The 24783-nt window shown below is 37.9% G+C and overlaps 1 protein-coding gene across 6 annotated transcripts in view; it reads right to left on the bottom strand.

Annotated features, from left to right (window-relative positions):
• Positions 1-24783, bottom strand: part of LOC136873686 (adenylate cyclase type 2) — a 551897-nt gene that overhangs the window by 63250 nt on the left and 463864 nt on the right. For all 6 annotated transcript variants that reach the window (XR_010860155.2, XM_067146802.2, XM_067146806.2 and 3 more), the window contains 4 exons: positions 20194-20329; positions 17505-17597; positions 14205-14356; positions 748-915 (listed from right to left, as the gene is read on the bottom strand). Coding sequence is in view for 5 of the 6 variants with exons in the window: in XM_067146802.2 (XP_067002903.1) it covers positions 748-915; positions 14205-14356; positions 17505-17597; positions 20194-20329 (549 nt within the window). In the remaining variant the exon portion in view is untranslated. The remainder of the gene's footprint in view (positions 1-747; positions 916-14204; positions 14357-17504; positions 17598-20193; positions 20330-24783) is intronic.

Below are 24783 nucleotides of genomic sequence, written 5' to 3'. Positions count from 1 at the left end.
GCTTGCATCCGGGAGATAGTAGGTTCGAATCCCACTATCGGCAGCCCTGAAGATGGTTTTCCGTGGTTTCCCATTTTCACACCAGGCAAATGCTGGGGCTGTACCTTAATTAAGGCCACGGCCGCTTCCTTCCAACTCCTAGGCCTTTCCTATCCCATCGTCGCCATAAGACCTATCTGTGTCGGTGCGACGTAAAGCCCCTAGCAAAAAAAAAAAAAAAAAAGTAAATTTTTCCCTTCATCAGAATTCTTCGTTTCAGCTTAGACATTTTAGTGTTTAGTGATCCCATTGTTCTATGTTTATTAACAAGAAGCCTAGCAATTTTTCTACCTAGAATTGGAGCCTCAGCGTATTTCACATGAAATTGTCTATAAAATTCTCTCCAAGAGTTGGTATAAAATGTATTTCATACAGAAATACCCTTTTGTTCAATAGTTCAAGATCAATTTTATTACTTGCCACACTCGCTGAATTTTCAGAGACTTGTAAGAAACTTTCACAGTCTGATGAAGCATATCACCAAAAGAGACTGAATTCTAAGAAACTTATGTTATACAATTGAATGAGAGAAAGGGACATGTGTGCCAGACTGTGACCTTCACGGACAAGCTTCAACAAGTTTCTTTACTGCAGGAATCTATAGCAGGTACCGCTTCACATGTACGCATTGTTCTGACCCAAGGCCGAGCTAACCATTCTGTATATAAAAAGGAAGCAACATTTGAAATAACTGTAAAAATATCATACCTTGGCATTCCAAATCCCTGTATGAGTAGCATAGCAAGCAACACAACAAAGGAACATGCTACATAGAACTTGAACAAGGGATCCGCCTGCTGAATGAATGGTAGTTCCCAGTTGAGTTCTTTAAATGTAAGGCACAGTGGGTCAATCTTCTCACGGCAGAGCCAACGGCTGATAACAAAAAGAAGTACAATAAGTAACCAAAAATTATAATATTCATGTCCTTGTCCTAAAGTGGTGCAGCTCTTTTCAGGCACACTCCCAATTTCTGGCAGTACTAGGAACTGAATCCGGGCCCCAGTGAATAATGCTAAATGTTACACTATGAAGGTAGACAAAATTATAACAGGACAATGCATACATTTCTCACCACAGAGTGCAGTATCCAAAACATTTCTCAAATGTTTCTGAATGATATACTTCTGAACCAAGATATTACAGATTATTACAGATTAGGAAATTCAGTGTAAACTTACTTATTCTATAATATCTGTAACTGTTTTGATATGCAGCCATTTTTCCTGAATCATACCAGCTTTGTCATCATCATCGTAAGAGAAACCATAAATGTTAATTGATTGGTTTGACTAGGAGCTTGAGGGATGTGATCAATGTGCCTGACAATTATTTTCTTTGTTAAATTGCCTGTGGCACTATGAATAATTGTTGTTTATTGGTTCTAGAATTAGGAAAGATGCTGAAGAACCTTGAAGTGTGTTACTATTCCATCAGTTTCCCTAACTGAGTATGCAAAATATCATAGTCAGAATAGTCATTCAGATTAGCTATAGTTAAATTAAAACACTCAGCCTTGAGCTCTCTAATTTTCTCAAGATAAATGATATTAAAACCTTAATATATCTCTCCACATTAAGTATAAAAGTATGTTTGATTGGTACACATTCCTTCTCCAGCAACAAAGTAGGACTACCCTAATAATCTATATACCAGTATTTATGAATGTTATAATTAGGATGTGCCTAAGCAGAATTGTAGTATAATTATTTTATTAGTTAGTATTTTGCTTGCTTTACTGATGTGTAATCCATGCACAGTATACAGCATTTCTTTCATCTGGTATGTTTATTTTTAATCCACAGAATACATTATTTTATTATTGATATTTTCATAATATTTCATATTTCTGTGGAAGAAGACAAAAAAATGGCTGAAAAATCCACATGTAGGGATTGGGGTGGCACAAGTGGGCATTAAAGAATATAAGGGAAGAGAAAGAGAGTTTGAGGGAGATAATTAGGCTTCCAGCAGAGGACAGGAATGAATGAATGTCTCTCTCAAACAATATAAAAGATACAGTCAGTAGAAAAGAGAAGCTGTGGAAGATGGTAGGCCAATATTTTAAGGGGAAGGAAATAGAGGACTAAGGGGTCTAGTCAAGGAGCGGGGGAGGGGGGACGTAAAGTAGAGGATCGAAACTGGGAGGTGGAACAGGATCATGAGAGGGAGAGAAGGAAGGAGGAAGTAGGTTGTGCAGCCATCAGGGAAGACAAAAAAGACGAGGAGGGGAAGGTACCTAATGAGGTAGGTGGGATTGAGATTCTGATCATGGTCAGAATAGTCACAGTTAACAACATAGTTGGGGATGTGTGCAATCTGGTTAAGACAGCGCGAGAGGAGTTTAAGAGAGTGGAGGCTGTTATAAGTGGGATATTGTGTAGGAAGGATACTGACAGGAGGGTGATTGAGATTTTAAATGAGACTATGCAGGAAACAGAGTGAGATTTGTAGAATTTAGTGAGTGGGTAAGTGATAGAGACCTGCACTCAGATGGCCTTCTTCACTTGAACCACAGAGGTACATATATTGTAAATAGGACTGATATTGAAGAAAGTGTGTGGCTGTGTCCCGAGTGTAAACAAACTGACAGTGAGGCAGAACAACAAGAAAGAGAGACTTACGAAACTATACTTAAGATTTTAGGAGTGCTACAAGAAGACTTATGTGCTCTAAAACTTGAAAATGAAAGCTTAAAGGACAGAATAAAGAAACTGGAAAATAAAAAAGACATTGGAGAAGAAAGATCGCCATGGATGGAAGTGACGCATAGCCATTTTAGGCCTAATGTTAAACATATGGAAGAAACTATGTGCAACTTAAAACCAGGAAAAAACTCTTTGCAGTGCCAAAATAGATTTTAGTCATTGCAACAAGTTCCAGAAGAAGACACATCAGGTTTTCCAAATAATTTTAAATCCAGTGGAGGTAACCTACAGAAGAAGAAAACCAACCGAAAGTCAAGATCGCCAAAAATTCATCTCTACGCAGACAGTCAAGGGCGGGGTATGGCAGAAGGCATCAAGGATGAGCTGCAGAATCCAGAAACTGAGGTTTTAGGACTAATAAAACCAGGTGCCAAAACTGAAGACGTCCTTTCAAGTTGTGATCCTGTGTTAGAGAAGGACAATTATGTGGTGATTGTGAGTGGTACAAATGACATTGCTGCAAATGAAGGTGAGGAACTAATTACGACCCTCAGAGGTAAGATTTCCAAACTATCTGACTCAAAAGTAATTGTAGTTAATGTGCCACCCAGGTATGACCTTTTAGAGGATTCTTGTGTGAACAAAGCTGTACAGGATATAAATATAAAAATCAAGAGATTATGTAAGAGTTTTAGAAATGTCTATGTAGTAGGTACTTTAGGTCTTGGCAGGTAAACGTTCACTAGGCATGGGTTACATCTGAATGGTAATGGAAAAGCAAATCTCTGTAGACAAATTTCTACAATTATCAACAGAGATCTGCAAACCAATCTGCACCTAAAAAAACCCATACCACTAAACTGGCACATATAGGGAAACTTGCCAAAAAACCCAGATCCTTAAATCAAGATCTATGTACAAAGATCTGGGTTCCAGGAAAGTTCTCAACTCATGAGTCAAATGTTACCCAATTGCAACAGACAAGTTTTAGGGAGGAAGGGGGTCTGAGATTGCTCTTGGTAAACTGTCAGAGTGTAGTAAATAAACAATTAAAATTTGGTACATTGATGGAATCTTATGAGACTGATATGGTGATACGAGTGGAATCGTGGTTGAGAGAAGGGGTGGGTAATAAAGAAGTATTTCCAGAAGGGTATACAGTCTATCGTAGAGACTGAGGAGATAAAATAGGAGGGAGGGGGTTGTTTATTCTGGTGAAGGAAACTTATTGTTCACATAAAGGGTTTACTGATGAAAGGGATGAAATATTAGGGATAAAATTAGTTTGTGATAATATGAAGGAGGTGGGAAGGCCTGGAAGAGAGGAAAGAGACATGGAAATATTTGAGAAAATAATAGATTATACTCATAAAAACAATAATAATGATATGGTAATAATTAGGGGAGATCTAAACTTGCCTGAAGTTGAATGGAATGGAGCTGCAAGTGAAGCCCATGAACAGAAACTGGCAAATAAGTTAATTTGGGAGGGAGGATTTACACAAGTAGTACAGGAACCGACTCATCTCAATAACTTGCTAGATGTATTCTTGGTTAGAGCATGGGCAATTGTTGATAAAACTGAGGTAACTAAAGGAATAGGTGACCATAAGGTTGTAATAATGGATGGACTTGTACCAAAAATGCTTAATAAGAGGGTCACACAAGACAAGAAATTATACAGAAAAACTAAAGTTGATGAATTTGGGACTTACCTTAAATCACAATTCAGTTGTTGGATAAGTGAAGGGAGTAATGTGGATACACTTTGGGCTAAAAAAAAGGAATCATTTAGGAAGGAGAGAAGAGATGTGTACCTGTTAAGAAGGCTAAAATGAACTCAGACCCTGTTTATTATACAAGGGAAATAAGAAAATTAAAAAGAAAATGTAGAATAGTAAACAGGAAAATCAAAGAGGGTAGGGAGAATAGAGAAACTAGAAAACAGCTAATGAGGGAACTGAATACAGTGAAAAGGGAAGCAAAAGAGAATTATATGAATGGCATACTTCAAGAGGGTAATGGCCACAAAGGGAAATGGAAAAAGCTGTATTCGTATTAGGAATCTAAAAGGGAAAGGAATCCAAATACCTACAATGGTGGGAGAAGGGGGTGAACACTATTCAACAGATACCGGTACTGAAAAAGCAAATATATTTAGTAGGGAATTCAGAGCTTCAGTACAAAATTGTCAGGAGTTGGAAACTGTAACAGAAGATAGAGAAGGAGAGACACATAGGGAAACAAGAAGCTTCTCATTCACAAATGAAGATATCTTCAGAGAAATCCAACTGCTTCAGCAAGGAAAAGCAGCAGGAAGTGATCAAATTACTGGGGAGGTATAAAGACAATGGAGTGGTACATAGTGCCTTATTTAAAATTTCTCTTTGACTATGTCATAAATAATAGTGTAATATGAAAGAATGGAAGGGATCTATAATAATACCAATTTATAAAGGAAAGGGTGATAAAAGGAAACCAGAGAATTACAGACCAATCAGCCTGACCAGTCATCATCATCATCATCATCATCATCATCATCATCATCATCATCATCATCATCATCATCATCATCATCATCATCATCATTTCCCTTTATCCAGCTGTAGCCGGGTAGGGGCAAATATGGTTCCTCTCCACTTTCTTCGGTCTTTCCACCACTCCTCCTTGAACACTGCATCCCAGTCCAGGTTTCTTTCTATAATGCTGCATTGGATGTTATCCTTCCATCTCAATCATAGTCGTCCACGGCCTCTCCTTCCTTGGATTTGCATTTCCATCACCTTTTTTGACATTCTTTTGTCGCTCATTCGCTTTATGTGCCCAAACCATCTTAGTCGGCTCTTCTCTATTCTATCATTCATTTTTTCCACTCCAATTTCTTCCCAGATTTTCTCATTCCTTATTTTGTCTCTTCTACTCTTCTGTATCATACTCCTCAAGAACTTCATTTCGGCTGCCTGTATTCGACTCTCATCCTTCTTTGTCATTGTCCAAGTTTCTGCTCCGTAAGTTGTTATTGGTACGTAATACATCTTGTACATAGTATCCTTTGCTTCCGTTGGCACATCTTTGTCCCATAACATGTTTCTTACACTATGATAGAAACAACTTCCAGCTTGAATCCTTTTATTAATCTCAGCATCCAGTCGAGCATTCTCCATTAATTCACTCCCCAGGTATTTAAACGTTTCCACTACTTCCAGGGGCTTGTCTGCAAGTCTAATTTGACCTTTCCCTTCTTTCTCCCCTCTAGTCATAACAAGAGTTTTACTCTTTTCTACACTTATTTTCAATCCACATTCTTCGATCTTCCCATTCACCACATTAAACTGTTCTTGAACCTTCCTGTCGTCTTCTCCCCAAATCACAATATGATCTGCAAATAATATCATGTTCATTTCTCTTCCTTCATATGCTACTTTTGCTGTTCTCATGATGTCATCCATCACTATTGCAAACAGGATTGGTGATAGAACACTTCCCTGTCTCAGCCCACTAGTTATTTTGAACCAACTTGTCCTACCAACTTGTGTTTGCACGCAACTACAACATTCCTTATACAATGCCATGATCATTTCCTGTCCAATTCCTTTTTGCACCAGACTGTCACAAACTTTTGTCCTGGGGACACTGTCATATGCCTTTTCAATGTCAATGAATGTCATCACCATATCATTCCCGTACTCCCAATGCTTTTCCATTAGTTGTCTCATTATGAAAATGGGCTCTATTGTTGACCTTCCACTTCTGAAACCAAACTGATTTTCCTGTATCTGATTCTCAACCCTCAACCTTATTCTACTTTCCGGTATCCTTTTCATTATCTTAGCAACATGGGATATTAGAGTAATTCCCCTGTTGTTCTTCAAAACTTTCCTATCACCTTTCTTGAAAATTGGGATGATTATTCCTTTCTGCCAACCCTCAGGGACCTCCTTATTCTCCCAGACATTCCTGAGAACCCGATATGTCCACTGCAGGCCTACAGCTCCAGCTGCCTTTATCATCTCCACTGAAATTTCATCTATTCCAGCAGTTTTTCCATTCTTCATCTTTCTTACTGCCATTTCACTTTCATTCATTGTAATTTCTTTATCCATTTCTTCATCAACTAATTGCCTTTCCTGGTCGTCCATTGAATAACTCATCCATTCTTATGTTCAGCAGCTTCTGAAAATACTCTCTCCATCTATTTCTTCTGGCTTTGTTAAAATTATGCCACCTTCATCCTTCACAAATCTGGTGTTTACTTGATCTCTCTTTTTGTTTCTTAAGATACCACACAGTAATTTCTTGCTGCCCTGCATATCATCTCTCAATATCTGTGTGTATAAGGCCCAGCTTTTCCTCTTTTCTTTCTCCACTACTTTCTTGGCCAAATTCTTTGCCTCCACATATTTTCTTCTACTTTCTTCAGTCTTAGATGTTTTCATGCTTTCCATGCAATTTTCTTTTCCTTCACTTTAATCTTTACCCTATCATTCCAGCAGTGTGTTTCTTTGTCTTTCATATTTTCTGATGTTCTACCACACACCTTTTCTGCACATCCAACCAGTGCTTCCTTAAATCTTTTCTATTCCTCTTCAACCTTCTCCACCTCTGTCCTGGGTACCAAGGGTATTATTTCCCTTTGAAATTCTTCTTGTATGCTTTTCTCCTTCAACTTCCATACTTTAATTCTTTTCTCTCTTCTTAATTGGCCTGACCAGTATAGTTTGTAAAATACTGGAGAGTTTAATAGCAAAGTACATCAGAGGGATATGTGATGATAAAAATTGGTTCATAAGGAGCAGTATGGATTTAGAAAGAAATTTTCTTGTGAAGCACAACTGGTGGGATTTCAGCAGGACATATCAGATCAGTTGGATTCAGGAGGCCAGTTAGATTGCATAGCCATAGATCTTTCCAATGCCTTTGATAGAGTGGAACATGGAATATTATTACAGAAATTGAAGGGAATAGGATTGGACGTAAGGGTTATACGTTGGATAAGAACATTTCTAAATTCAAGGGTTCAGAAAGTCAAAGTAGGAAATAATATATCACAGGAAGAGAAAGTTTGGAAGGGAATTGCACAGGGTAGTATAATCGGTCCGTTACTTTTCTTAATATACGTAAATGATTTAGGGAACAATAAACATAAAAAATAAGATTGTATGCAGATGACATAATTGTTTATAGGGAAATAAATAACATTGCAGATTGTTCAGAATTACAAAGGGACATTGAGAGTATCCAACAATGGGTTGAAGAAAATAATATGAAGGTTAATGGAGGCAAATCAACTGTTACAACATTTACAAACAGGAGCTTTAAATCTGAATTTGAATATACTTTGGATGAGGTAGTTATCCCAAAAGATAGCAATTGCAAATACTTAGGTGTGAGATTTGAAAGTAATTTGCACTGGAAGGGTCATGTTGATGACATTGTTGAGAAAGCATGCAGATCGTTACATGTCATAATGAGGCTACTTAAAGGATGCAACAAAGAATTAAAAGACAAAAGTTACTTAAGTATGGTTTGTCCATTATTGGAATATGCAAACAGTGTTTGGGATCCTCCCCAAGAATACCTAATAAAAGAAATAGATAGTGTGCAGAGGAAAGCAGCAAGATTTGTAACAGGGGATTTCAGGAGAAAAATTAGTATATCAGAAATGTTAAAGGAACTTGGGTGGGAAACTTTAAGTAAGAGAAGGGAGAAAACTAGACTTATAGGATTATATAGAGCCTATACAGTAGAAGAAGCATGGGGAGAAATCCATGAGAGGCTTCAGTTGGAAAATAATTATATCGGTAGTACTGACCACAAGTATAAAATTAGAAGGAATTTTAGCAGAAGCGATTGGGGGAAATTTTCATTCATTGGGAAGGGCGTGAAGGAGTGGAACAGTTTACCAGGGGTAGTGTTTGATCTTTTTCCAAAATCTGTACAGATATTCAAGAAGAGAATAAACAGCAACAGAGAAAATAAATGAAATGTTAGAGGGCATTCGACCAGTGCAGGTTATTGTAAATAAAAAATGTGTGTGAATAAATTAATTCCATCCCCTGGTCTATGGAGTTTGGACAGCCGAAGTAGGGAACTGCCTGTAGGGGTGAAGTACAATGGGGACTTCGAGGGCCCTGGGACCGCTATGATAGCTGTAAAGGCCCTTCAGGAACTCTGAAAAGTGGTGGAAAAAGGGGCTCTGGTTAAGACGCAGCAGGTTGTTATGCTACTTAGGTTCCAAAATTGGTAAATAAATAAGTAAATAAATGCAATGTAAATTTTAATTGTATACCAGTTGTATAGTATTATTTGAAGTAATTCCACATACTGTATATGAGTTGACTATGTTTGTAAGGACAGGAGATATTATAAGTAGAATTTTGTAAACAATATAAATTTATTAAGGATAAGCTATGTGTTTAATAGAAAAATTTGTTAGCATAAATTGTATAATATTGTATTCTAAGAAAATTTTCTTCTCCTCTTGTTAATTTAAAATTTAGTGCTTGACAATAATGTATTTTAGTGTACCATTTGCCACCGAGGAAGACACCTCATTTGCAAATAAAGAGATTTTGATTTGATTTGATATAAGATAGGTTTGTTTTACGAAAATGTTCCAAACACTGGGGTGGGAAGACTTGAGAATAAGGAGACGAGTTGCTTGACTAAGCAGTATGTTCTGATTTGTCAGTGGAGAGATGACATGGAATGACCTTAGTAGATGAATAAGCTTGAATAGAATTTTTGAAAGCAGAAAGGATCATAATATATATATATATATAAAATAAGAGTTTTGTCTGTACATTGGTCAGAATTTAAAAAGAATGGTATTTATGTATCAGTTGTGTCTACAGTAACAAGGAAATGCACCTTTTAATTCTCTGTCTTGTCTGTATGTATGTATGTTTCACGAGAAAATGACTGAAGAGAATTTAATGAAAATTGGTATGTAAAGTCGGGGAATGAGGCACCACAATCTAGACTATAAATCATTTTATTCACACTGAGTGAAATGGTAGTTTAGGGGAAGGTCTAAAATGTGATTCTCAAATATTTGTTATTATTGGTCCTCGAAAAATATTGCATAACGAAAGTCATATAGAATTACATTTCTGATCATTTACATCTTATACATTTTTACCGTATGGTACCTGCTATGATAACAGAGATATTAGTGAATTTTGATTCTGTTGCTAAGTCCATGTCAGTGTCAAACAATGAGAAAATGGGAGAACAGAATTTAATGAAATATGTAAAATCTGGGAATAAAGTGCTACAGTCTAGGCTATAGATAATTTTATTCACTCTGGATGAAATGGTAGTTTAGGGGAAGGTGCCTAAAATTTAATTTTTAAAAAACATCTACAGTATATTATTGGTCCTATCAAAAAGTATTACATAACAAAAGTTCCAATCATGTATGACTTATACAGTTTTACCATACTGACTTAATTTAGACTTTTGTTGCTTAGTCCGTATCAACGCCAAGCATTGCTAACGTGGAAATATTGCTTAAATTGTGTTAACTGGTGATGTTTTTTGTCATGATTGTCTTAAGGTGTAAAACCGCTTGGTCATTGGTCCATACTGAAGATGAAAATTGTGAAGATGATTATAAAAAATGAGAAAAATCATAAAGGAATGGCCACTTGAAGAATAAGACAAGAGGGAACCATGAAAGAAGGAAGGAGTCCCTTTACATTAGATGCCCTTATATCGCAGAGTCGGAAGAAAACTAAATGTGAAGGCCTACAACATCCAAAGCTCATAAAACTGATCAACAATAACATTACATTTACCATTGTTGTCATGTGCTTTGTCTCTTCTGCTGCCACTCATCCCCAATAGATGGGAATATTGGTGGAAAGTAGCTGGGGAGTGAGAAAACTATATGAGTGTTCCGCCAACAATGGGTACTACATCTAGTATGAAGATAAATTTGGAATTCAAGAGGACAAATTAGCTCAAATATTTGTTTACAGGAAAAGGAATTAGGGGCTGGAATAATTTACCAAGGGAGATGGTCGAATATTTTCCAACTTCTTTGAAATCATTTAAGATGGAGCTAGGTAAGCAAGTAATAGGGAATCTGCTACGTGGGTGACAGCCCTAAATGCAGATCAGTGGTGGCTGATTGTCTGATGTTAGAGGAACAGAGTACAAGTTACTTACATGGTAGTGACGGAGAGGGCTTGAGGAGAGGTGTCAATGGCAGTCTAGAATCAGGTAACTGGTATGATCTTCAAGTGATGTCAGAGGAATTTACAATGTCTGCACTTTCAACTTGAGGATGAAAGCACTTTATGAATGATTATGGTACGTTCTTTATTCTTTATGTTTATTAAACTCATGGAGCCTCACTGTAGTACAACCTAGGTAGTGAAGCCACTTTTCTTGATTTCTTGTTGTCTCAGTGCTTACTTGATCAGTGCCCATTTAACTACCTATTACATTCAAATTTCATGTGATATTGATCACAAGCTGGCCAGTACATTATTTTATTCACAGGTTTTCTCTTCTCTGATGCTTGTGAAGACAATCTAGAATTCATACTAGAATTCAGGTTTCGGATCTCCAATCAGTTCAACCTCCTAGGCCTATTAGGAAATGAACTAAACTACTTAACTGTGGTATTGGTATTTGAAGCTATTAGCACAATAGTGGCCCAACCAATATTTTTGAATGAAGTGAGGTATCGGCCTTTAATGGCCTAATCCGAGTGTTAAAATGGCCAAAACCATCTGCCACCAACATTCGCGATATTTCAGTACAACATGCTTGTGCACCAGATTCTGGTGTCATAAAGGACTATTTTAGGCCAATAGTACACTTCATGAAAAAAAATGTTGGTTAGGCAATTGCTACCACTATACAATACAATATGACACATATAGCTTATATAGTGACTACCAAACAAGAGTTTATGGTAAACTCAAGCAAGGTGTGCACAATGAGTTGACAGGAAGGACAAGCTGTATTCCCCCACTCAAGAGATGAGCAACCAGCTACCCAGCAGGAGACAATAGCTTCTTTGTTCCTTCCACTGTCTATAAGGCTCAGTCATTAGTAGAACTCGGCACCTGTGCTCGTGAGAAATGTGATCTACTTGATGCGCTCGGTGATTGTGATTATAAACTGCACAGTAACAATTATCGATCATGGTTAAGAACACCATTGAACAACAAGTGTTTATTATTGTAACATATCTTTTAAAAAAGAAATTGTATGACAAGTGTATGTATGTAGAAGTATTGCAAACGATTTTTGGAAAGTTCTATACCATCAAAACCATTTAAGTCTGTGCTTTCTTACAAGTGACAAGCACCGGGCGAGTTGGCCGTGCGCGTAGAGGCGCGCGGCTGTGAGCTTGCATCCGGGAGATAGTAGGTTCGAATCCCACTATCGGCAGCCCTGAAAATGGTTTTCCGTGGTTTCCCATTTTCACACCAGGCAAATGCTGGGGCTGTACCTTAATTAAGGCCACGGCCGCTTCCTTCCAACTCCTAGGCCTTTCCTATCCCATCGTCGCCATAAGACCTATCTGTGTCGGTGCGACGTAAAGCCTCTAGCAAACAAGTGACAAGCAATTGGATCCCTCTTAAACAGAGAAAGGCATTATAAAAAGAGGGTCTTAAATGATGAAAAAACTTGAAAATGTATGAGCCAGACTTCTGGTTAGCCCTCGTGAACTGTCTAGTTGTCTAGCTGTTTAGCAGAGTGTAGTATCTCATCTCACCTACCTCAGTGTTGAAAGGGCTTAAAATTCTGTATTTATTTTCCAGAGTGTACATATTAAATGTTGCAGATCCGGTCACTTGTGATAACTTTAGTTGGTGGATACTACAATTCATGCATGACAGAGATTTAGATCCTTCTCTTTTGATCTCGTTTGATGAAGCTTTGTTTCATGTCAGTGGATACACTAATTCTCAAAATACTTGACACTAGGACACTCAAAATCCCCACACGATACATGAGGTACCTGTTCATGACATGAAAGGGGTTGTTTAATATGCAGTTAGTGGATGAAGAATAATTGGACCTGTATCTTTTTATGAAACAATTACATCTGAACGATACCTGGACACTATTTTGCATCCTTTCTTTAACACATCGAGGTCGAAGACCATATGCCGTACGTGCTGTGTCATTTATTGTGGAGAACGAAGCCCACACGGCGCACATTCTCTGGTTTTCATCATTGTTACTACAAAACAAATGTACCATGTGCATTGATCGGCACTGTAGTATTCATATAGGTCTCAAAAAAAAAAAAAAAAGATGGCAGGAAACTACAGTTCTTCTTCCTTCATGTCAGAGCTGTGTCGACTCAACAGTTGTGTGCAACAGTTGTGAACGACAATGATTTATACCACTTGAACAAACCAAAGATATCACACACAATATGTATATACTAATAATTACATAGATACATCTCTTGTACAAATAATTCTGAATGGCCTTAAAACCAAATAAACACAATATTAGCCATATTTTATTAGTTAAGGGTATACATTGAACTTTAAAAAAATAATGAAAAAACTTCTAAATTCAATACACTATTTCCATGGTAAGGGATCTGTTAATTGTTTTACAGTTTTTACAGATATGAAGTAAAAAAGTATGAACTCAAATACAGTGAAATAAAAAATACCTAAGTTCAAAACTAATATTTAATTTTAAAATCTGAAAATAGTGAAAAATGGCCAGTCCAGATGATTAAAATGTATGAAAGTGAGCAAGACTTCAATGTGTTAACTCAGAAAAAAAGGAACTATGCCTACTTTCAGCAAGGTGATGGTATGGCTCATACTGCAAGTAATTTTATGGCTGCAATCAGAAATGTATTTGGTAATCAGATAATTAGCAGGGGATTATGGTGAGTTAGTTCTCCAGATCTCAGTATGTGTGACTTTTGTTTGTGGGGAAATTTGAAAAAGAAAGTCTATCATAACAATCCTCAAAGATTTGAGGTGTTAGAAAACAAAATTAAGAGAGTGATTTGTGAGAATAACAGAAGATGAATTATAACGTGTCACAAAATTTCCTATGAAGATGCCAGGTCTGCATACATGAAAATGGAAATCACTTTAAGCAGCTACTATGATATTAAGGCAAGAAAAAGAAAATAATTGCCTACTTTTCATTTCTTTCCTGTTTTTAAAAATGATAATGAGACTGTTTCCTAATTCCTTCTTGTTGAAGAGAACAGTGGCTATCTTTATCAGGAAGGACTGGTAGGGTTCTGGGAGAATACAACCTGTCAGCTTGCCATGCACACCGCACTGGAGTTTGCCGTAAACTCTTGCTTGGTAGTTATTGTATACTTAGAAGATCCTTACTGTCTTTATCCTATTAAACCCTTTTCCTTTCTTCAGGAATCACACACTTTACAGGTACTCCTAGTAACTCCACACTAAATAAAATAAAAAGTTTATTCTTTAAATACATTATCTTATTTACTAAACTATGAACACTTTCCCTTTTCTAATATCCAATAACTGTATTTCTACTTACTCGTAAAGACCAAGCTGCATCTTCTTGATAGCCTTTTCCATATGTATGTCAGCTTTCCTCAGTGTTTCTTGGTACTGATGAAGATTGTTATCCATGAATGCTGTTCGTCGGCGTGATATAACTCCTACATTGTCTGGTGAACTACGGCGTCCCTTAGGGGAAGAAGAATACCAGTTATCTTGAATGTGGATGTTATTTCAATAGAACCGTCCCTTAATATAAACAAATCTTCACAAACCTCCAAAACAAAGTTAAAAAATAGCAAGCATATCAGTTGAAGTCATACTATCAGGAAGGAAGTATCATTGTCATGTTAGAGATTCTAAATGGTAGTGATGCTATGGCAAGAATTAATATTGAAGAGTGATTGCACCCCCGTACTTTAGAACTAGGAATTTATTAGATGTGTAAAAGAAAATCAAAGAGATATGTTTAGATTGATGCTTTCAAGGCCCGTAACTGTAGACATAATAATCTTTTGGGCTTTTGAGGTGTCAAGAAAACAAGGTGGAATTTTTTACATTTCACAGAGAACTCTGCCCCACATCTTCAGAAGAAAATCTCGACTGTTCACAAGGAAGACGTTTTCAATAATGAAGGTTTGAATTTAAGACTGCTTTACTGTCGGTTTCTAGTAAGTGGTACCCCGCCTGACCCCCAATCGACTCACACTCATTATGCTCTGTTTTTTTTCTACACACTTTCTTTCCATTCTTCAGCTTTTTTCTATTCTTCTATCCTGTGAGTGTTTCATTGCACTTTATTTTACTATTTTTATTTCTATTTATTTCTTCAACCACATTCATCCCTGATGTGTCTGATGACCTTGTGGTTACTTCATATTGCACATACAGTGTAACAAGAAACACCTCAATTGGATGGTATCGTCAGCTCCCACTTGAAATGCTAACAGTGAGCCATCTGGTGACGAATGTGCAAAGTGATATGTTTTCGACATGGAATCATTACATGAACACGGATGAGGATTTGCCTTGCACAAGCTTCTAAGGCACAGGTGGTACTGAATTATGAAATTCACATACAACTAGTGGGTCTGAGCGTTTTGGAAGGTGTCAGCTAGTAGCTCAATGAGGAACACAATGGCTAACTACCTCACTCTTCATCCTGGAGAGTATCCCTCATTATATGAGGGTCGAGTCATAAGTCATGGCAACTATTTTTTTTCCCTCGCGAACAGGAGAAACACGGAAAATCTAAGATATGCATTTGGAAATATAGGGCATGTACTTATGCACAGTGCCTGAAGACAAATTCTGATTTCAGGAGATTCTCGTAGGAAAGTGCCAGAACACAGGCCATTGGTAAACATTGTTTTATTATGGTATAGACAGCAAATACACAAGACTACGTACAAAGGACAGGTCTCCACTGGTTACAGACCTTCAAAATAATCACCCAAGGTTTCCACTGTGCGTTGCCAGCAGTGGGGCAGGCGCTGAATACCATTCGTTGCAAATGTATCGCTAATGAGTGACACCTCTCTCCAAAATGCTGTTGCGATGTCCTCTTTGTAAGCAAACCGTTGTCCACATAATGGCTACTTGACTTTGGGGATTAGATCGTAGTCACATGGGCTTAGATTAGGCTAATAAGGTGGGTGTGAAAGGACCTCCCATCCCCACCATTTTAAGTGACGCTGAATGATGGCTGCTGTGTGAGCTGTCGCGTTATCGTGTAGGATTATGGCGTTGCCCAAAAGATCTGGACGTTTGGTTCGCACAGCACAGCGCAATTGGTACAACAAAAAGGAATTGTAATAAACTGCATTGACAGTGTGCCCCTCATGCACTGGATGACACACAAAAACACCCTGCACATCGTATGCCAGGATTACCATAACCTTATTGGGCCCCTGTTCTATAGGACATGGCATGCATACCTAATGCTTCCTGCAGCTCTGCATGGCATTGGCGTGCTTTTCTGCTATTTTAATATACGATCCTTGCTCGTGCTTGTTGACTTCCATTTTGTGACGCTCTCACTCACACACTGAACTTGGGGGCATGCTTAGACCCATACTGTTGTTTACGTACACCATCTAGTGGCATCCTACCCAAGTACATAACATACGTTTCCAAATGCATATCTTAGATTTTCTGTGTTGTCTCCCGTTCATGAGAAAAAAAATAGTTGCCATGACTTATGACTCGACCTACGTAGTGCCACCATCAGGTTTTGCGATTTTCTTGTGCTCTACAACCTTCAGTGGTGCTATTTGAGTACTATGGGCTGGTGGTTAACTGAGAGTATATAACTACTCAACAAACAAACAAACCCCATGGTGCAACAGCCCTAAAGGGCCATGACCTACCAAGCGACCGCTGCTCAGCCCGAAGGCCTGCATATTATGAGATGTCGTGTGGTGAGCAAGACGAATATTCTTGGTCATTATTCTTGACTTTCTAGACGACGGCCTCCATCTCACCGTCAGATAGCTCCTCAGCTGTAATCAAGCACACTGAGTGGACCTCAAACCACCCCTCAGATTCAGAAATCCCTGATCTTACCAGGAATCAAACCCAGGGCCTCCAGGTAAGAGGCAGGCATGCTACCCCTACTTTGCAGGGCCGGCATGTAATTATTACTCTCTGATTTAGAATATTGAATATCCCATATATGGTCTAAGTGACAAACCTAACATTAAGTCTAATCAACATACAGTAGTTTTATTAATTTCTACAACCCATGGTGTTCTTCCATTTATGTGACATCACCATGGGCATTACTTTCTTTAAACAATCTAAATCCACCAGACTCCCATAACATATCCCAGAAAACTAGATATGATTGCCATCTAGTGCCGAAGAACTGAACTGATATATAGTACATAACAAAAAGTCTTAAGTGTTTCCGATTTACTCCACATATTGCCTGCAGTGCTTCAATGGCAAAAAGTAATCAAGACTCATTTGATGGCTGTGTTTACTTAAAAAGAGAAAAGAAAAAGCCTGGACCAAGGTGATATCAAGAATATAGGTAGTTTCCACGTTCTAAATTGCACATCCTGAAAATTCTAAAAATCATGTTGCATCCATTGTTTCTCTAGCGCGTTTTGACAAAACAAGAATAAACAGGATGGACAAGATAAAGAAAACATATTTTCCAGAGACCTTACTTCCTCCCTCTCTCTCAAAAGAAACTATGGCAGTTCTATTAATGCTGAAATTTTTGCAAGTATAAGCCAAAAAGTCTAACTTGTCTGTTATGAAGTCTGACTAGAAACAATATGTTCAAAAGATAAATACCGTACATATACTGTATAATTAAAATTTCACTTACTGTTTTATTTGAGGTTATTCGCCGAATCCCCTTGTTTGACCTGCTGCGGTTGAAAATTGGTCGCAGTTCTGGTGCATTCTCTTCAATGCTGTGCTGGAACATAGTCAACTGATTATGACTATAGCCATATTTAAAGGACCCTTATAATTGTGAACTAAAATGTGAAGGAAAAGTGAACTTAGCAAGGAACCATCAAATTATTTCGATAAGTTTTTCCATGCATGACTATACCTGCTTAAATATTTAGTACAGTGAGTTTCTTTCATTGGTCGGCTGGTAGGTCCTCCCTCTCCCCTCTGCAGCATAGCAACAAGCACGACGATTCCCTCACTTTCTGAGTTGTGCTCTGTGCTTAGAAGCATTTAACTAGCGTCCATCTGTTGCTTCAACTGTTCTTGAGTTATGAAGTGTTAGTTTCAGGTATGATACTCATAATGCCTCCATATGTCTATACAGTACAGGTAAGGACATTGCAGGGAAGTCATTAGACGATTCATAACACAATTTCCAGGTGTACGCCCTCCACAGAGATACTGTGTGGCAATTCGCAAACAAATTGAGAAGAACGGCTTCTCTACTTGATAAGAAGTAAAGGGGAAAACAAGTCTACTTAATGATAAGAAAGTAAACAAATTTGCAGATAAAATTAGATCATCATTTTCATTTCCCCTTGTCCAGCTCCTGCTGGATCAGGGTGTTGATGGTACTTCTCCACTGTTGCATCTCCTTCCACCATTTCTCTTTGGTAATTGTATTGCATTTCAGTCTTCTTTTGCTTATACTGTTCTTCATCGTCATCATCATTTTACAGTTCCAATTTTCAGGGTGTTGTTGGCAAGCCTCTTCCACTCTGTCTTATTGAGATACATTCTGTTGTTAATGATGTCCTCCAGTGTCCTTCCTAGATCTGCAATGTTCATCTTTATGATGTCCATCCAGTGGGTTCTTGGTCTTTCCACCATCTGTTTTTCTGCCACATGTCTCTTCAAGTTAAAATAAGCTGCCCTTAATATACTGTTCTTGACAGAGTCTATCCAGCTTACTCTCTATGTTAGCCTCCAACACTTGTTTTGGTATCCTTCCCTCCTCCATCCTCATAACATTTCCAAACCATCTCAATTTATTCTTCTCCATCCTATCTCTCATCTCTCAGTTTTCTACCCCTATTTCTTTTCTGACCTCAACATTTTTTATTTTTGCTTGTTGCTTAACGTCGCACCAACACAGACAGGTCTTATGGCGATGATAGGATAGGAAAAGGCTAGAACTGGGAAGGAAGTGGTCATGATCTTAATTAAGGTACAGCCCTAACATTTGCCTGGTGTGAAAATAGGAAACCATGGAAAACCATCTTCAAGGCTGCTGACAGTGGGGTTCGAACCCACTATCTCCCGAATGCAAGCTCACAGCTGTGCACCACTAACCGCACAGCCAACTCACCTGGTGAACATTTCTTACTCTATCTCTCCTTCAGGAGCATCTCACTAACCTGAATTTTACTCTTATCTCTTGCTGTCAGTCTCCAAGTCTCTGATACATATATTAATATAGGGGTATAGTACATCTTGTGCATTATCTCTTTACATTTCAAAGGAACTTCTCTGTTCCACCCTTACATTCTGGTGGAATGTATTTCCACTTGTACCCTTCTGCTGATCTCCTTATCCACCCTTGAATCTTGCATTATTTCACTTCCTAAATATTTGAAGCATTGAACAACCTAAGGTTTTGCCCCTTCTCCTTTCCCTTCTCTTTCTCCTCTTGTCATCACCACTGTTTTGCTCTTCTCCACACTGATTGTAATTCAAAGCCTCTAGTTGGATTTGCACTTGTGTATTGTAGACTCTTCAGATCACTATATCATCTGCAAACAACAGTATTTTCATATCCCTTATGCATATGGCCTTTTTTTTCCTTTCAAATTTCATCCATAATCATTGTAAGTATAAATGGAAACTATACACTTGCTGTCTTAGCCCAGTTTGGTTTTTAAACCAATCTGTTCTCCCCAGCGGAGTCTGGACACAAATGGAACAGTTTTTATTGTTTTCACTAACTCCCTTGATTGCTTTCCACATCCTTTTCTCTCCAGGGTCTCCCGCACAACTTTTCTCTATTAACACTATCAAGGAGTACCATCACCAGATCTTTTCCATATTACTACTGTAGAAAAAATTACAATATATGCCTATATAATTCCTACAGTGAAGTGGACAAGAAACTGGGTTTTGAAGAATTCAGCATAGCAAGTTATGAAACATGTCAGGAGAGAAATAGCCTCCATTACAGAAAACAAACTAATGTGTGTGAATCGGAGTTTCCTAACGTAATGCCAAAAATATGTGGATGTAGGAGGAGAACATCTTCAGCGTCTCCTGTTATAAGGTGTGTGCTTATTTTCATAATTTTAATTGTTGTGACATATCATGCAGGACAAAGTGAGGATGTGCCCTGCTTGTTGCTATGCCTTGGAGCGGGGAGTGATGAGTCAATGGCTGGCAGGCACTGCAGGCCCGCTGACCGAACAATGACAGAAATTCACTGAAAATTTAAATTACTGAAATAATTCTTAATGAAAGTTACACTGAATCAACTACAGTTTATAATTAATTCATTTTGAAACTAATTTACTAGGGTTTGTAATTACTATGAAAAACTAAGCTGAAAGTATATTTTGAACATATTTTACCCTCTCATCAGGTACAATGAAGAATGTTTCTATATTATACTTCTTTAACAGAGGACTTCGACTAGCGCCATAGGCTGGCTTATATTTGTACTGACTACCCAGGTGGTCCAGGGTTTGTTTTGTTACATGAACTCTCCTGCAAGAATAAGAAATTGAGAACTATCAAACATAGTAAAAATACAGGCTATAAATTAAAATAGGTGAGGAATAAGAATAACTTATCTAGGCAAAAATATAGAAGGTAAGGAAGTAAGAAATAGCATATTTTGACATTACATAAAAGCAAAACTGTAGGCTTACAAGCATTTCAGGCACTGGTACTTAAGCAGAAAAGTTAGCAATAGTAACAAAAATGTGCTCAAGGCAGGGCTAAATCCAGGTGTGAACATTAGATAGCCCCTCCACAGCATTTACCAGTCAAGAAAATTTTTCTCTTCTTCCATCATTCTTCTTCCATAATTCTGTTCCATTACAGGTTCCTTCTCCTTATATTAGTCTTGATCAAGTCTATCTATCTTGCTCTGGGTCTTTTCTACTCTCTTCCTTCAAACTTAGCCTTAGTCATCTTTTTCAGTATCCTTCCCTCTTTTATTCTCTTTACGTGATCAAGTCATCTTAGTCAATATTTTTCTCAATTTTGTTATTCACGTTTTCTACCCCATTTTCCTTCTTGACTTCTCTACCTGTCTTTCCTTGTCATTCCTATGATACTTCTTTGGAATTTTATTTCAAGTGTCTTGAATTTAACTCTCCTTCCTTCCCGACACTACTCAGGTCTCCGCTGTATAAGTGTCAATATGGGTGTATAGTTCACCTTGTACGCCACTTCCTTGCACTTCCTTGGTACCTCCTTTTCCAAATCAGATTCCACATTCTCATACAATGCTTTCACCTGTTGCACCCTCTTGCTAATCTCTATATCCAGCCTTCCATTTTGCATTAGTTTGCTTCATACGTATTATTTGAAACTGTCCACGATTTCAAGGTCTGACCTCAAATATTTATAATTCATTTCCCTACTCTGTCAACTCTGGTAATCACCATTATCTTGCTCTTATCTGCACTGCATTTCACACAGTATTTCACAATTTTTTAATTCAGTATGTCCAGTTGTTCTTGTACTTCCTTAGTATCCATTCCCCACACTACAATCTCATTAGGGCAGATGACCTTAGATGTTAGGCCCCTTTAAGTAACAAGCATCATCACAACAAGCACAATATCATTAGCAAACAGCATTCCTTTCATTTCTCTTTCACCAACTCCTTCCTTTCACTCCTTTGCTATTTCAACCAGTTCCATAATACAAGGTGAGTCTAAAAAGTACTGTGAATTGACCGATATTGTAATGGCAACATGCGGTAACTCTGCGTGCATGTGCACGAGAATAGAGAGACATCTCGAGAAGAGCGATGTAGCCTTGAACTCACGGAGGTGAAGCAGGTTAGTCTGCTGCAGCCAGTCGAACGTAGTGTGTGTGTGTGAAGACTCATGTCACAGTGCAATGGAGCAACTCATAAACATCAAGTTTTGTTACTAATAGAAAAAAATGGCAACAGAGACACACGCGATGTTAGTGCAAGTGTAGGGAACAGAAACTGTAAATAGATCAGATGTGGCACATCATCAAGAATTTCTTGTCCATCCCAAAAGAGTTTGAATGAGTTTCTGCAAAATGCAAGGCTGGATATACAGATTAGCAAGGGGGTGCAACAGGTGAAAGGGTTGTATCTATCTTAAGAGGAAGTATACAACTAGGTAAACATACTCACCACACCCCCAGATCTGTAATCAATAGCATATGACTTGTGTCATTTGTAAAATAAGGGAAGTTTTAAAAAATACTCTGTAAGAGTGTAATTTGAATATAAATTATTATTATTATTGATGAAATTGTGCACAACGTGCAAAATACAAAACCTATATTACATTTTTTCTATGATATTTGTTTGTGGCATCGACTTCTGAAGATCTTTTGCCACTACTTTCTATGTGAGCAACCTGCGTTGAAGTGTAATTGCGGAAGTGTAGAGTGTTGAATGTGAGGAAAGGAAGGTTAAGGATCACACAAACACCCAGTCCCCAGGCCAGGGATATTAATTATTTACAATTAAAAACCCCTGACCCGACCGGGAATCGAACCCAGGGCCGCTGGGTGACAGGCGGATGCATTACCTCCTACACCCTCTACATTACTGTAGCCCTAGTTTTGTTATTGATATTTCTCTATTACTGCAGATATTTGCATGATCTTTCACAGTGTTCATTGCACAATTCACACATATGATTTTCATTTGGGTGATGAAATCTCTTATTTTGGCAGAACTAGTGATGAAAACCATATGTTGCATATTGCGTTATTACATGTCGAAGCTCATAATTTGCTTGTTTCCAATCATCCGTTATGATGGCGTCTGTTGAATCAAAGTCGTTCCAGATATAGCTGCATTTTTCTATGAGAATTTGGAATGTGTTCTCGTAGGCCTTAGTGTCTTCTATGAAGAAAGTTTCTTTTAGTAAGACATAGGTCAGCCTTGATGATGCTGTCTTCCCTAAACCCAGGATTCGTTTCTCTAGCATTATCAGGACGTTGATTTTAAGTTTATCTCAGGCCAGTAATAAAAGCACAAATCTGAACTGAGTTACAGCCACAAGGTGTTATAAGATACACAACTTTAGAGGACTAGAAATATCTAAAACTTTCAGATAGATATACAACCATCTCTACTAAAATCTATAAATTGCAGTAAGATGTCCTCCACTTATGAGTTTCTAATGTTTTGATTTGAGCTTTCACAGTTCAGATTACTGAATATGATGATCTCTTTAGCAAAAGGACAGCAAAGGTTCTGGTTTGGTCAAGGTCACTGATCATATCACCAACATCCAGGGTTGGGTACCGTGAGGCATAAAGATATATTCTGATACTAGATATAATAATCATTAAGGTTTCAAATTTCTCTGAAATGCCAGTCATTGTTAATTGTTTCATTTTGCTATCTATATCTAAAATACAGGGTCTTTTTTTAGCTTGTTCTGCAGAACCACTCAGAGCACGGCACGGCTGGCACAATGACACTCCGTCGCTAGCCGGTATAATGTGCGCTTTTCCTCCCCACTACTCATGGCAATTCACACTTATAGAAATCCATTTCTAGTGAAACTATTAGTCTAAAACCTACGTGGCATTACATTTGATGTTCAAAATGTTGTCCCTCAGCTGTCAAACACACCTGACACCTCGTAAATAGGTTTGCAGACACTCGGCGAATCTCAGCCTGTGTGATGTTTGAAATAACTTGTGTCATGTTCTCTTGTGTGAGGGTTGTTCACATACATTTTTCCTTTCAGCATCTCACACAGGTAATAATCACAGGGATTTAAATCAGGAGATCTAGGAGGATAATTAACCTCTTAACATACCAATTATTTACAAAATTGTGATCTTTTTTTACCTAATTTTTTAATTGTTAAAATGGGCTATTTATTGAAAACTAATGACAGTGGTAACAATAAAAATACTTTTTTCAAACTTAACAATGAAATATGAGCCACCGAAAAGTTCCTGCTTTAAAATCTCGAGTATACTCGTGATACTTTTTATGGGTTCTAAAATAAATAACACAGCACTAAACAGTTGGCAAGTAATACAACATGACACTCAATACTGTTCAAATGTTTGTGGCTGTGTGAAATGCCCTAAAACAAGGATCAACACACAATGCTACATCGCTGGAAAGCTGTGAAAACGAACTGCCTGAGTCACCGACATCCACTACGGTTGAGTCAGAGACATCTGTTGGCAAAAATAGGACCCTAAAGTATTAATTTCATAAACATCTGGCAGAAATATTGAGAAACAACAAGAAACGAGTATATTCAGGCTTTTAAATTAGGTACTGACCAATGAGCGACATTCCCGAGTATACTCGGGATTTTATCTTATATAAATATATAAAACCCCGAGTATACTCGGGCTTTCATGTTAAGAAGTTAACCACACGATCTTCGAAAACTTCCCGTATTACCTTCATAGACTGATTAGCAGTGTGTGCCATTGCATTATCTTGCATGAAGTAACCAATACTCCTTTCTTCTTCTGTCAGCTCTTGAAAGAATGGTCGGAGAATGAGATCTATATATTGATTAGCATTTATTGTTTCACGGAAAAATATAGGCTCTATAATTCTGTGAGCACTTATTGTGCACCAAACTCCTATCTTTACATCATGAAGTGGACGGACATGCAGCTGGTGGGGATTTTATGCACACCAATAGTGACTGTTTTGACTATTTACATAGCCACTTAAGTGTAGCCATACTTCATCACTATAAAATAAAAGTTCTGGGTCAACATACCCATCGTGAACTGACTGAAGCAACCCGTTACAATACCCAACCCTAGCGAAACTGTCAGGTCTTCTTAAATATTGGGCAGGGGTTGGTTTGTACGGTTTTGCTTTTAACAGTTTCGTTGCTTTGTGGGCAGAAGATAATGACACATTAGCTTGTACAGCGAGACGCGACAGGGACTTTCTTGGAGTTCTTTCCAAGAGAGCTCCTATTTCGTCATGCTTTTCCTCTGTTAAC

This window comes from Anabrus simplex, chromosome 5 (genome assembly GCF_040414725.1).
Source record: "Anabrus simplex isolate iqAnaSimp1 chromosome 5, ASM4041472v1, whole genome shotgun sequence".
NCBI classification, from domain to species: Eukaryota; Metazoa; Arthropoda; class Insecta; order Orthoptera; family Tettigoniidae; genus Anabrus; species Anabrus simplex.
This window is presented reverse-complemented; position numbering and strand designations above follow the sequence as displayed.